We start from the raw sequence: 15,667 nt of genomic DNA on the forward strand, positions 1-15,667 counted from the left end.
ACCAATCATTTTAACATTTTCTCCCCTGAAATCTTTTACAAGAGCTGCCTTAGGGCCGATTTGAGCTTCTCTCTTGCCTTTCTTCTCTCACCGGTTGGTTAGTGGAGATGCTAACGACCAGGAAAATGCATGGATTGAGCGGGAAGTTCAAACACTCCACAAACCAGGTTACCAAAGGAAAAATTAAAAAAAAAAAAAATAAGAGTTTCCCCAAATCCCCAAATAAAAGGAGAAATAATAACCCCCTAGAAGTGCCCATGATTTTTACCATCCATGGAATGCTTGGTTGAGTTAATATCAAATATTGTTACCACATCTGGGTTAGCAAGTGGAATTTCCATGCAATCTTGGATCCCGACTTTTCTTTTGCAGCCTCATTAGTGACACAAACCCTGCTGTGAAAATCTATCCAGATTTGCAACCAGCGTTATCTTTTTGTCAAAACGGCAAGACGTGTAAGGCAAAGTGTAAAATCCTGGGCCCTGAGCATGTGGGGAGTAGCTGTGAAATGAGGACCTGGCTAGGTGGGGGGGCCTCATGGAATCAGGCTTATGACCCACTGCTCCCTGAACAGATTTGGAGGGGGCCAGCAGGGAGCCCACCTTCTGAGCACTCAGGGGCTTGGCAGGGGCAAGGAGCTCTGACTAAGAGAGGGGGAAAGAAAGGACAACTTCGAGGGTCAGAATGCCTTAATCAAGATCAGCCACCATGAACAGAAGTACACTTGCCAACTGACTTGTGTAAAGGGTAGTGGACGATGGCAGCCGTGGGTCGTTCTTGTTCAGAATTCTGCGACACGATTGCTATGTTCAGAAAAGCAGTGAGCACTGCAGTCATATTTTACAGTGGGATGGGCTGGTTTGTGGAGTGTTGTGTTCCTGGGTCAAATGGTAATTGTTTTTCATTTTTTAGGTGAGCTTCCATTGATATGTCCTATTAACTCAATATTTATTAAGCTCTCACTAAGTGCCAGGCACTTGGAGACTCTTTCTTATGGCAAGTCACTTAATCACAAATATTCATTCAATAAGCACTTAATGGATGCTTATTTGGAACCAGACTTTGTGCTGCATGTTAAAATGCAACAGGGTAACAGGTAACTTCAGCCTGTTTTTTCTTCTTCCTTTTTAAAAAAATTGAGGTGTAATTGGCACACAACATTATATTGGTTTCAGGTGTGCAAAGTAAATGATTTCATATTTGTGTCTATTGCAAAATGATCTCCACAATAAGTCTAGTTAACATCTGTCACTACACACAGTTGCAGAATTTTTTTCTTGTGATGAGAACTTTTAAGATCTACTTTCTTAGGAACTTTAAAATATGCAATACAGTATTACTAACTATGGTCACCATGATGTACATTATATCTCTATGACTTACTTATTTTATACCTGGAAGTTTTTGCCTTTTGATCCCCTTTACCCATTTGCCCCCCCTAACCCTCCCCTACACCCTACCTGTGGCAACCACCAATCTATTCTCTGTATCTATGAACTTGATTATTGGGTTTTTTTTTTTTTTGTAAGATTCCACATATAAGTAAGATCATACTGTACTTCCTTTCTCTGTCTGACCTGTTTCACTTAGTATAATGCCTTCAAGATCCATCATAAATGGCAAGATTTCATTCTTTATTATGGTTGCATAGGGTTTCACTGTATATATAGCACATTTTCATTATCCATTCATCCATCAATGGACACCTAGATTGTTTCCATGTCTTGGCTACTGTAAATAATGCTGCAGTGAACATGGAAGTGTATATATCTTCTCAAAGGAGTATTTTCATTTTCTTTAGTTAAATACCTTGAAGTGGAATTGTGGGATCATATGGAATTTCTTTTTTAATTTCTTAAGGAATCTCCATACTCTTTTCCATAGTGGCTATACCAGTCTGCATTTCCACCAACAGTGCACGAGGGTTTTCTTCTCTATAACCCTATCGACACTTGTTATTTCTTGTCTTTTTGATAATAACCATTCTAACAGGTGTGAGGTAACATCTCATTGTCATTTTGATTTGCATTTCCCTGATGATGGGTGTGGTATTGAGCATCTTTTCATGTACCTGTTGGCCATCTGTATGTCTTCTTTGGAAGGATGCCTGTTCAGATCCTCTGCCCATTTTTTTTATTGGATTGTTTGTTTTTATGCTATTGAGTTGTATGAGATTTTTATACATCTTGTTTATTAGCCCCTTAGCAGATATATGATTGGGAAATATTTTCTCCAATTCGGTAGGTTGCCTTTTCATTTTGTAGATAGTGTCCTCGGCTTTTTAATTTGTAAAAGAAGGTACTCTACAACATTTCTAGGGTTTCTTCTTGTTAAAAAAAAAAAACAACGCATTTTGATTGGTTTTATTATTTGTTTATAAATAGTTTGTCTTTCATTTATAAACTTTAAGAATCTAGATTCGTTACTGTGATGTTTCCTGGGTCTAAATTATACATTAGAAAGTTCCCTCGATGATACAGTTCTCACCATGGGAGCCTGCCAGAATTGAGAATGGAGATAAATAACTGGAATTTTAAACACATGCTTACAAATTACTGCAAACCTTATATACAATAAATAAATGACAGCAAGGGAATCAAGATTCTTAGAATTATTTACATAAAACTTCTTTCTCACGTAATAGTGGCAACATAACCAGGATTCCAGCAGAGACGGAGCCCTCCTTTTTGGGGACACACCTAAGGCTAAAGGTAGTTTGGCTGGGACCTCACACCCCAGTTTTGTGGCCCACAGTAACAGCCATTTTGCCATGGACAGGAGCCTGAGGGTGTAAACCTGCTAGGTTTCTGATTTTCCTTATTCTGGGAGTGTGCAGTTGGATTAACTGATGGAAAAAGTCATGCCACACAAACATTTTCCTTTCAAGAAGTTAAAGAGAGTTCAGCCACAGTGCAAGTTCTTTCTGCATTTATCTTGGACTTAAAAAAAATTGGAAATGGCTACAACATGACATGCTGACATATGAGAGTACAAATGGGGAAGGTTTGAAAAGATGATGGCAAAGAGAAGAGGTTGACCAATAGGTGAGCATTTGTGGGGGAAAAGTAGTAACAGTGTAGGGGGAAAGACTGAACGTTAATATGCCCGTATATGTGTATACACACACACATACACACAGATTCTCCCAAGGTTACAATGAAAGGATTGAAGAAATTCTTGGAGTGCCACAAAATTTAGTAAATGTGTGTTTCATGGAGGAACCAACGTTATCCTGATGTCCTGAACCATGCCCCCCAAATTTTAGACTGGAACATTGGAGAGCTTTCATTATGCATTCAGCATACATCAAAAATGTCAAAGAATAGAAACAAGAAAGAGCCGTGCAAGATTAGTGTGGCATGAAAGACAGACCAAGGATTCATATCCCACCCTGGCCGGGTCTCCCGGCAGGGCAGAGTGCTCCAGGGGCAGAGCTGTCGAACCTGGCTGCGTCAGCTCCAGTAGCAGTTCTAACATTTTGGAAGCCTCGGATTCCTTTGAGAATTTGGTAAATTTAGAGTCGATCGCTAGAAAAATGCACACAAATACCCCCATTTTGCATACAATTACAGGAGATTTTCAGATCCCCAGAAGCTTTGGACTAAGAATTCTTTTTTTTTTTTTTTAAAGATTTTATTTATTTATTTATTTGAGAGAGAGAGAGAAACAGCATGAGAGGGGATAGGGTCAGAGGGAGAAGCAGGCTCCCCGCCGAGCCGGGAGCCCAATGTGGGACTCGATCCCAGGACTCCGGGATCATGACCTGAGCTGAAGGCAGTCGCTTAACCAACTGAGCCACCCAGGCGCCCTGGACTAAGAATTCTAACTAAAAGATCCCTCTAGACCTTTCTGATGGATGAAGCTTTATGCTGAATGGTCTCATATTTCTTCATCAAAAGAACTACCAAACCTGCCTTGTTGCATTTGCCTCGGACTTCATTTTCTTCACCATGGTAATAAAAAGTCATCATAGTTGTAATCCCTATAAATGATGATGATAACCAGCATACGGTGAGCTCTTATATGTCAGGCAGTATTCTAACAGCTTACATGTATTATCCTACTGGGTCTTCATAGTGACCCTATTGAACAAAATGGTGTTATCAACCTATTTTACAGATGACACCATTGGGGCACAGAGAATTTAAAGTAACAAGTAGTAGTTGGCAAGTCCAGACTCTGACAGTCTGATTTCAGACCTTGCATTCTTACCCTTCCGGTTTCTTCTACTCATAAAAATGTTTCTCCCCTATACATAGCAGTAGAAACTCTAAAACCAAACACACAGAACAAAAAACAATGAACTGAAAAAAATTTTTTAAGAAAATTGTTTTATCTTCTTTCCTTAGTATTTCAGAGAAATAATAAAAATAAAGGTTCAGAGAAAGTCTTAGCATCTTATTCAAAGGATCCATCCCTTCTCCAATTCCAGTGGCCAGTTGCCACCCATCACATCCCTGAGCTGGGTGGTCCTTGGTCCTTCATCTCATTTTACATGGCCACAGATAAGTGGATTGAGAATCACTTATCCATTCCTTCCTGTCAGCTTATTGTAACCTATGGCAGTTTAGATGGCACAGGATGTCACCAACATGGTCCCATTTAATTAAAAATTAAGTAAGATCAGACTATATTAGTAGAGTTAATGATATTAGGCATTAAAATGAGGCCTTAAATAGTAGAATCTTTGCAATAATTTGTAATGAGAAGAGGGATTTCGAAAATCTTTTGTGCCACATTTTATTGGGCTTTTCACTGGCAAAGTAGTAAAAGTGTTGTCAGATTTAAAATTAATCATTTTTAGTTTACAGTAATAAGTCCAATATGTGTGTTTGTATGTGTGTTTTTCTGACACCACCAAGCAATTCTCCCATGCTTAGCGGGTAAGGGCTCAGTCCCACAGTCTGCCCTCCACCTCAGATACCAGTCACAAGACCAGATTGTCATCTGTGCTTCTGACCAACTGGCTATAAACTGGAGGCTCTAGAGACTCCCCTCCCTGGGTTTGACACATTTCCTACAGCAGCTCAGAGAACTCAGAGAAACCCTTACTTATGTTTACCAGTTTTTTATAAAAAGATAAAACTCAGGAACAGTCAGATGGAAGAGATGCATAGGGCCAGGCATGGGGGAAGGGTTGTAGAGCCCCCATGCTCTTTCTGAACACACCACTCTCCCCATATCTCCTGTCATTCACTAACCCCGAAGCTCTTTAACACCATCCTTTTTGGGTCTTTATGAAGCCTTCATTACTTAGACACAATGAATTAAGTCATTGTCCATTGGGAATTGGACTCCACCTCCAGACACTCTTCCCTCTGGGAGGTCAGGGGAGTGGGACTGAAAATTCCAGCCCTCTAATCACAGGGTTGGTTCTGCTGGCAAACAACCCCCATCCTTTGGTGCTCTCCAAAAGTTACTCATTAACATAAACTCAAAAACATTAACATTAAAGGGGTTTGTTATGAATATCAAGACACCTTTATCACTCTTATCACTTAGAAAGTTCCAAGGGTTTTAAGAGCTTTGTGCCAGAAGCAGAATGAAGACCAAATATACATTTCTTATTATAAATCACAATATCACACAAGTGTTTCAAATCTGCTCAACTTTTCTGTTATAAGGGCCTATCAGCAGTTATGTGAACTAGCAGATGTTTAGACTTATTTTGGAACAATTTTAGATTTACAGAAAAGTTTCCCAGATAGCAGAGAGTCTCCATATACCCTTTCCTCAGCTTCCTTGACGTTAACATCTGTCATATCCACAGCACATCTGTTAAAACTCAGAAATTAACATTGGCACAATGTGTTAACTACAGGCTTTATTCAGATTTCACCAGTTTTTCCAATATTGTCCTTTCTCAATTCCAGGGTCAAATCCAGGATATCACACTGTATTTAGTCATCATATCTTCTTAATCTCTGCCAGTCTGTAACAGTTTCTCAGTCTTGTTTCTCATGACTTTGGCACTTTTGAAGAGCACTGATGAGGTATTTTATAGAATGTCCTTCATTTGGGGTTTGACTTATTTTCTCATGATTAGACGGTGCTTGTAGATGCTGGGGAAGAAAACCATAGAGGTCAAGTGCCCCTCTCACACATCCTATCAGCGGGTCCATAATATGACTCCTCACTGATGAGTTTAAACTTCATCACTGGCTAAGGTGAGGTCCAGCAGGTTTCTCCACTACAAAGTTACTGATTTCCGGGGCACGTGGGTGGCTCAGTTGGTTAAGCGACTGCCTTCGGCTCAGGTCATGATCCTGGAGTCCCTGGATCGAGTCCCGCATCAGGCTCCCTGCTCGGCAGGGAGTCTGCTTCTCCCTCTGACCCTCCCCCCTCTCATGTGCTCTCTCTCTCAAATAAATAAAATCTTTTAAAAAAAAAAAGTTACTGATTTCCACTTTCCATACTCTATCTGTTGGAAGCAAGTCACTAAATCCAGCCCCTACTCAAAGGGAGGAGAATTAAGCTCCATTTCCTGGAGGGGGGGGATTATCTACATAGATTATTTAGAATTCTTCTGTAAGTAAGATTTGTCCTTTTTCCCCATATATTTATTTATCCAAGCATTTATTTATATCAGTATGCACTCATAGATATTTATTTTATTTCCTGAGTTATAATCCAATACTATAGTTATTTATTTGGTTGTTCAAATTGTTCCAGCTTTGGCCATTAAAGTTCTTTCAGTTTGGCTCCTCTGTCCCTTAGATATAATACACCTCTCTCTCCATCTTTCTCTTTTTAAGCACTTCCTCAATATCTAGCACTAATAAGATGCCCCAGGCTCGTCTTGCATTTTCCATGCCCCAGTCCTGAAATCAGTCAATTTTCCAAGAAGTCCTGGTTTCCTTCATTAGAGAATGATGCTAGAAGTAAGATCTGGGTCCAGAGTGTGCTCATTGCTACTGAGTGTCACGTTTTCTAGGTCCTCTCGGAAGATGGAGTTAAGAAATAAATGTGTATATACTAAGTCATGTATACACACAAACCTACATTTATTTCTCTATCAAAGCTAAAAGATATATAAGTATATATATTCAATAGATATAGTGAAGATACATCCATTGAACATATGAAAGATAGGGAAAAATATAGGTCTGTGTGTATACATGTGTGTGTGCATGTGTGGATCTATCTGAAGATAGGTAGGTAGATAGATAGATAGATAGATAGATAGATAGATAGATAGATAGATGATAGATAGATAGATAGATAATCTCTGACTCTAACCCAGCACCCTGGGGTTCATTCTCAATTTCTTCTTTTGCTTATTTGTAACTTCTTCCTGACAGTGTAAAATCTGGCTCCCATTATCCATAATTTACTTACTCACTTGTTTAATCCTAGTATACAAGTAAAATAGTTTTAGAATTGTTAACTCTTACCCCTCTGAGAAACTAATTTATTATAGTGTTGATATACAGATCTTTTTGTCCTTAGACTGAAATATCCAGTGAAAACACTGTTTTCCAAAATTATCTAGATCAGTAACACTTTTCCCACCCCTTCAATGAGATTATCTCCCACATTTGTAATACAGTTAGATTTGTCACAGTCTGCATTACACCCTGGGATCACCCAACATCCTGGTTGATTTTTTTAATTTGCATACAACAAAGTTCATGTGGTGCACAGTTCAATAGGTTTTGACAAATTCATAGAATCATGCATCGCATACTCCCGGACCATAGAGAATGGTTTCATTGAACTAAAATTTCCCTTGTTCATTCTCTTTGTAGTCAAACCCACCCTTAATCCTTGGCAAACACTGATCTGTTTTCAATCCCACAGTTTTGTCTTTTTCATCATGTCACATAAATGAAATCCTGTAATATAAAGTCTTTTGGGTTTTTCTTTTATTAGGCAAAATGCACTTGAAATTCATCCATGATGTGGGAATTGATAGCTTGTTCCTTTTATTGCTGAGTAGTACTCCACTGAATGGATATGCCAAATTTTTTATAGTTTCCCCTATTGAAGGACATCTGGTTGTCTTCAGTGTTTAGTGATTATGAATAGTTGTTATAAATGTAGGTTAACTTTTCATGAGAATACAAGTTTTCAATTCACTTGGATAAATACCAGAAGTGTGATTGTTGATGTGATTGGAAAGTCTATGTTTAACTTTATCAGAACTGCCAAACTGTTTTCCAAAGTGACTATACAATTTTGCCTTCCACCAAGGATAAATGAGACTCCTCACTGATCTACAGCTTCTTCATCATTTTGTATTGTCTGTTTGATTTTAGTTATTCTAAGAGGTGTGAGTGGTATTTCATTTTGGTTTCAGTTTACATTTCCCTAATGCCAAAAGATGTTGACCATCTTTCTTCATGCTTATTTGCCATCTTCCTGTCTTCTCTGATGAAATGTCTGTTCAGATCACTTGCCTATGTTTTGAGTTGTGTTGCTGATCTCACTAAAAATATTTTATTAATAATAACAAATTATAATGACATTTTGTGCTATTAATATAATTTTTAAATGTTAATTTCACCTCTATCTCATCTCTTTTCAAATTTTAGTTTCATGTATGTTTATAATTTATGTAACATTAGTAGAGAAGAATGTGAGTGTGATTCATAATTTGATATATACCTACTAGGGGTACGTGCTCATTATTGGTGGGATTTGTGATCAAGTTTGGAAACTGTTGTCTGAGAAAGAAGCTTGCACTTGGATGGGAGGCCCTGGTGGAGTTGAAAGTGAGGAGAGCTGTTGGGGAGGAGGAAAAAAAAGAGAGAGAGGTAAGGAAGGCCCAGAATGTGGTTATCACCCAACTCCCAAGAAATGGGATTCTAGAATCTCTGAGTAGTTGGGAACAAGAGTTAAGAATTCTTTTCTCTCTAAGGCTCTGAAGAAAGATTCCTGGTTGAAGACAGATCACTTGTGCCTTTTAAGAATCAGAGATGGCTTCATGGGGTGCAGGAAGCTCATGCGAGCTGCCAATCACTGATTGAGTAAGTAGAGCAGTATTCCTTTCACAGAATTACCTGAGCAGGCTCTCTGGGGCAGGCCCCAGGAATCTGCCTTTTTGATAAGACCTGAAGTATTCCAATGAAGCCACCTGTCCCAAAGAACCAGCAATGGCAACCTCTAGCTTGAAGGACACCAAACATTGTGTTTGGGGCTACCACTGCTGTGGGGTCTTGTTTTGTTTTGTTTGCTACCAGTGTGATTCTAAGGCAGGGGATGGAAACCAACCTAACTGGTAAGCTCTGCATAGTAAACCTCACGTGTCTCCCTCTCAGTGCCTGGCATACAACTCACTGCTTACATCACGGACCATTCCTGAAAAGGGCCAGATAATAAGTATTTTAGATTTGTGGTCTATATTTTCTCTAACACAACCACTCAACCCTGCGAAAAGCAGCCATACACTCTATATTACCAAATGGGCATAGCATTGTTCCAATAAAACTTTACTTACAAAAGCAGGCCTGGTTTGCTGACCCTTGTTATTCACCAGTATGTATTCTATATACCCTAGATGACATGTAGTTACCTTATTGCTTAGTTACTTTATTTTTTTTTAAGATTTTATTTATTTATTTATCAGAGAGAGAGAGCACAAGCAGGGGGAAGAGTAGAGGGAGAGGGAGAAGCAGGCTCCCCGCCAAGCAGGGAGCCCGATGCGGGGCTCGATCCCAGGGTCCTGGGATCATGACCTGAGCCGAAGGCAGACGCTTAACCATCTGAGCCACCCAGGTACCCCTGCTTAGTTAAAGACTTCATAGTGATTCTTCTTCTGGCCCTTCTGAATACTCAGCCCTGATTTTAGCCTCACCTATCAATTGGAGAATGTAACTCTAAGAGAGGAAACTAATAACTTTAGAAATTTCTAGGTGGGGCAGAAAATGATGCTGGGTGAAAATATGTATGAATATCATGTTCAGTATCAGAAATTTCACTCCACCCCTATCCCAGCAAGGTTGCTGTATTTGGGGAAGACACTGCTTCAAGAGAGGAAGCACTTCTAGAAAACCAATAGCCAGCAAGGCATGGAAATCTCTGCCACTTAATTTGTAAGTGGACGGCAGTTCAGACAATTCAGTGGGGGTCTCTTTATGGCCTCTTTACTCCATCACCAACACTTCCCTCCGCTCATGACCCATGGTCATCAATCCCCCTTGCTCATCGGTCAATACCATGACTTTTAGGGGGGCCCGCGAAGTAGCGATGAAAGAACTCAGAAAAACATTGCATTTGCAATATAACACTGATAGTTTTGAAACAATACTTCCACATTTGGAGCAGTATTAAGAGATTGGATGAAAGACAAGGTGCTAAATCTTCTTGCTTCAATCAAGCCTCAAATAACAAATCTTAAAGTTGTCCATGCAGACCCGTGTGTATTTCATCTCTGGTTGAAACTGGGGTGTGTGTTTCCACATACATAGAGAATGCTTCACTCTCCGTATTCTATTTTTTTCTATTCATAGAACAAAAATGAGAATCCTGGGTATGTATCACCCCCTGTGATTTCTAACTGGACATCAGTGAAGGAGGGTTCATTTCTGTGCTTGCCCAATCCCAGGAACATAATAGCATTTACTTGAAAGTGACCATGTAGGGGCGCCTGGGTGGCTCAGTCATTAAGCCTTCGGCTTAGGGTCCTGGGATCGAGCCCCGCATCGGGCTCCCTGCTTGGCGGGAAGCCTGCTTCTCCGGCTCCCACTCCCCCTGCTTGTGCTCTCTCTCTCGCTGTGTCTCTCTCTGTCAAATAAATAAATAAAATCTTTAAAAAAAAAAAAAGAAAGTGACCATGTAGAAAAGTATCTGCACTCATTCCTTCCTTGTACTGTATATTCCTGTACTTTGGTTTCCCCCATGCTGGTTCTGAATGATTAAAAGAAACAGGAAGTAGAGGGATGGGCAAAATGGGTGCAGGGGAGAGGGACACACAGGCTTCCAGGTATGGGATGAATAAATATTCACAGGAATAAAAGACACAGCAAAGGTAATATAATCGATACTGTAATAGTGGTATATGGTGACAGATGGGTAGCTGCACTTGCAGTGAACATGGCACAATGTATAAACTCATAACTTGTCAAATTACCATGTTGTGCACCTGAAACTAATGTAACACTATCAATTATAATGGATAAAACAGTTTTTTAAAATTTAAAAATTCAAATAAGTATAAATAAAATGAAAGTAACAGAAAACATCTAGGCAGAGCCACCCACAACCGTGGCAGAATTTAAGTTCTCAGTGGCAACAGACTGAATCTTAGGACTCAGGACAAAGCAAGATTGTTTGACCTGGTCTCCTGATCTTTCACAGGCTCCGCTTCCAACAGACCTGGGGATGAAGACTGCCGTCATCTTGGCCCTGATTGGCTGCCTGGTCACGGTCACTGAGCCCAAAGTCTACACTCGCTGTAAACTGGCAAAAATATTTTCGAGGGCTGGCCTTGACAATTACCAGGGCTTTAGCCTTGGAAACTGTGAGATTTCTTCCTTCCTGTTCTTTTTCTACCTTTGATCTCCCTGCTGAGATTCCAAAGTCTCCCCAACCCCCCAACTTTGGCTTGTCCCCAGCTCTTCCATTCGCTGCCCCCCTCCCCAGGGACACCTGCTAGCTATCCATAAGTTCTCCTCAAATGATGCTCTCTGGGGCACCTCTCCTCCTCCCTACCCGTCATGTCCTCACTCCTGGAGTCCTGCGTGAATGATACCAACAAGGGAAGGAGAAAACAATGCCCCCCCTTGCTGGCTTGGTAGGGACAGACCTGACTTCTGGCCTAGTTCAGGTGCAGCCGCGGACTAGGTGTGCAGCTTCGGAAGTGCCCCATGGGTGTGCTACTTGCCCTGTCCCTCCCCAAGGTCTGTTAGGACCACAGCGTTATTGTAACATGGTTAAGGGAGCTCTCGTCTAAGAGCAGAGTGGGAGAAAAAAATGCATTTCTTTTACTGGCAGTTCTGGCTTTCTCTCCCGCTAGGGATCTGCATGGCCTACTTTGAGAGCCACTACAATACAACAGCTCAGACTGAGCTAGAGGATGGGAGCATTGACTATGGCATTTTTCAGATAAACAGTTTCACGTGGTGCAGACGGGGTAAGCTGCAAGAGAAGAACCACTGTCACGTTGCCTGCACAGGTACGGTTTTGATTTTCCAAAAATAACATTCTCAGGAGTAAAAGCAGATAATGGAATGTCTACCCATTTTCTGCTTTGACAAAAACTTGGAGTAGATGTGCAAGTAGGTCTATACCCTGCCAATAAATTATTCAACAGTTCCCCAGGGTGACACTCACAGTCCTGTGGCCTACTTGCCCAAAGATGACTTATTCCTTCTAGGATGGTTTTTGTGAAACAACCATAAAAACGGAGGGGTGGAAAAATGACCTTATTCTTTCATGCATAGAGACATTAAATATGTTCAATAAGAAGGAGAAAGCTACTTGCCAACTGCTTTCCATAAAGCAATTTACTCAAAGTATGCATTTATACTTCTTTGTAGAGAATGAGACAAATAAATACACTTTACATTTCTTAAACAGTAGAAATTAAGCTAGAATTCACTTCCAAGGCTTCTACTTCAATCATTTAAGAAATATATGTGTGCACAGAACTGAGGCTGGCAGAAAGCATCAGACATGAATTCAGGTATTTGGAAAAAGAATATATGCTTTAGGAAGTTAAAGGACTATAAACAGGTGTGGGTTGAGTGTTGTGGACTTCAGAGGACAAAGACATCATTGATAAAGTCATGGAAAGTCTTGTAGACACAATGATATTTGATCTAAGACTTGGAAGATAGGTAAGATTTGGACATTCAGAGATAGATAAGAGTCATTCCAGGTAAAGAGAAAAACAAAAGCCAAAAGATGCATGGTGGGAAGAAGGTATGGGGCACACACAGGGAGCAGTGAGACATTTGTGTTATCTGGAACAAAGGGGATGTGAAGACAAGTAACAGGACATGGGGTTGGAGCGGTTGATTACTACCTGACTATGAAGGGCCTGGGAAGCCAGGTAAGACGTATGTACTGATTTCTGCCTGCGATAAGAAATCAGTAGAGGTCGTTGACTAAGCATTGCTCCAGAAGGATTAATCTGCAAGCAGGGTATGAGATATTGCCATTGCAAGTGGTGAGGTGAGAGATAGAAAGACCTGAATGATGGTCATGGCTGGGGACATGGAGAAGAACAGGCAAGAGATGCTCAACAGATCCTGCCCTCTCTCTACAACATAAGCTCCATGAAGGCAGGAATTTTATCTGTTTTGTTCACTGATATATTCTCAATGCCCAGAGGGGTGCCTAGCCAGAGTTTTGGAGTTCAAAAGATATTCATTAAATAAATGAATAAAAGGGGGGAGCCTGGGTAGCTCTGTCATTAAGTGTCTGCCTTCAGCTCAGGTCATGATCCCAGAGTCCTGGGATCGAGCCCCGCATCGGGCTCCCTGCTCGGCGGGAAGCCTGCTTCTCCCTCTCCCCCTGCTTGTGTTCCCTCTCTCACTGTGTCTCTCTCTGTCAAATAAATAAATAAAATCTTCAAAAAATAAAAAATAAATAGATAGATAGATAGATAGAAGGAATGAGGAGCAAGGGTGAAGACAAAGAGTTATAAGATATTCTGTGACAAACTCCTTACGAGCAGGAAATAAACTTTTAATTTCTCTTTGACACAAACAGGATAATCAGTACATATGTTTGAATGTATGAATGATTGAACAATGTGTTAATTTTCTAATAAGTTTTCCCTACACCTACTTTACAAGAGAATGCTCACTAACTCCTGAAGCAGATCATACAATTGTCGATCAATTCCTAATTTAGAACATTTTTCTGTTAGGCCAAAATCTACCTCTTTCTAGCTTTCTTCCATTAATTCTAGTTTTTCCTTCTGGATTTATTTAAAACAAATTTGCTCACTTTTATACATAGAAACTTATTAAAAGCTTGAACATGACTAGTAGATATTTCTTATCTTTACTTTTTTACCTTCTGGGCTAAAACTAGTTCAGTATTTTCACCTTCCTAGAGGTATGACTTTTAAACCTCTCCCCATCCATGGCCAATTTCATTAGCATTCCCCAAGAGCTTGCCAATGGAGTCTTCCAGTTAACCACCACAACTGGACATGTACATTTTTAGAAGTTGAAAAGCAGGAGGACAAGTACTGGCTAATTTAGTAATTAGAGAAATTTGAGTCCTAAACTGACAGTGGGAAAGCCAAGAAGCAACCATAGAATCCTAAAAGGGCTCAGAAATCAGCAGGATCAGCTAATTCTGGAAACTGGAATGAAAATAGGTAGAAAATAAGAGGATTGATGGGAAGTCCAATTAAGCAACATCTAGACCATCAGATTCCCTTCCTGACTCCATTCAGCTACTGACTTCTCATCCTCAATCCTGGCAGAATACTGGAGCTTTCCTTTCTGAACAGAGTAAGTAGAAAATCTCTCAACTGAGGGACCTCAACAACCTGTGAAAGTGAGAGTTCCATACTGAAGACATGGGAGATTAAAGTTTCCATAGTCCCAGGCACTTTCCTCCACTTAAATCCTAGAATGATGGAAATCAGGCTAGACTCTCCAGAAGGGAAGATTCTGTTCTGGAGAATTCACATAGATGAAAAGGACATAGCTAAAGATTCTGAGTAGGAGCTCTCCATGAACAAAACTAGCCAGACTTCCCCTATAGGGAGATACACAGTTGAAAATCCCCGTGTCTGTGTACGGAACTCCTAATCAGCTTTTTAGTCTCTCTTTCTTAAATAAGTGCAGATAAACAAGGATCATCAGACTTCATATAAGTGTCATTGACATGAAAGAATGGGACAAAACAAAACAAAAAACAAAATCAGATAAAAGTAACTTGTTGAAAGCAGAGATTATACAGGGAAATGAAAATTTCAAATGAAAAAGGGAAGTGTCATTGATATTTTCAGCTAGATAACATGTCTTATCAATGAAACAAGAAAAGGATGCTTTATTAAAAAAGAAATATTTGGAGAAAAGCTCCGAGAAATTCAAAATATGATTACAGACACACAAAAAAACTCAATAGAAAAGTTGGAAGATAAGATTAAGGAAATCTCTCTAAAAGCAGAATGAAAAAGAAAGAGATAGGTGGAAAATAGGAGAAATAAAGATATGATAAATAAATGGATCTGAATAATACAAGTTTCAGCAGGATAGAAGAGAAACAGTAGATAGAATGAAATCTTTAAAAAACATTTCCAGAACTGAAGGGCATGCGTTTCCAATTTATAGGATCCATCATATAACCAGTACAGTCGATTAACATAGATTCACACTAAGGCACGTCCTCATGAAATTTCAGAAAACTGGAGAGAAATAAAATACAATATAGTCTTCAAAGAAAGAGTAAAACATGTTCCATACAAAAGCTCAAGCATCAGAGTAGCATCAGACTTCTCAATATCAATATTAGAAGCTAGAAGAAAATAGAGTAATGTCTTTAAAATCTTGAAGAAGAATTATTTCCAAACTAAAATTTTATGCTAGCTGAATTGTCAATATGTTGTGAGTGTAGAATGAATATATTTTTTTTTATTCTTATGTTAATCCCCATACATTACATCATTAGTTCTAGATGAAGTGTTCCATGGTTCATTGTTCGTGCACAACACCCAGTGCTCCATGCAGAACGTGCCCTCCTCAATACCCACCACCAGGCC

At 39.8% G+C, this 15,667-nt stretch overlaps 1 protein-coding gene across 1 annotated transcript in view; it reads left to right on the forward strand.

Annotated features, from left to right (window-relative positions):
• The first annotated feature begins 11,322 nt into the window (after positions 1 to 11,322).
• LOC102737599 (lysozyme-like protein 1) overlaps positions 11,323 to 15,667 on the forward strand; it is a 5,691-nt gene continuing 1,346 nt past the window's right edge. Inside the window, exons 1-2 of the mRNA XM_081819187.1 lie at positions 11,323 to 11,461; positions 11,957 to 12,115. Of these exons, the coding sequence (XP_081675313.1) occupies positions 11,323 to 11,461; positions 11,957 to 12,115 (298 nt within the window). The remainder of the gene's footprint in view (positions 11,462 to 11,956; positions 12,116 to 15,667) is intronic.

This window comes from Leptonychotes weddellii, chromosome 5 (assembly GCF_054177405.1).
Source record: "Leptonychotes weddellii isolate Sample4059 chromosome 5, ASM5417740v2, whole genome shotgun sequence".
NCBI lineage: Eukaryota > Metazoa > Chordata > Mammalia > Carnivora > Phocidae > Leptonychotes > Leptonychotes weddellii.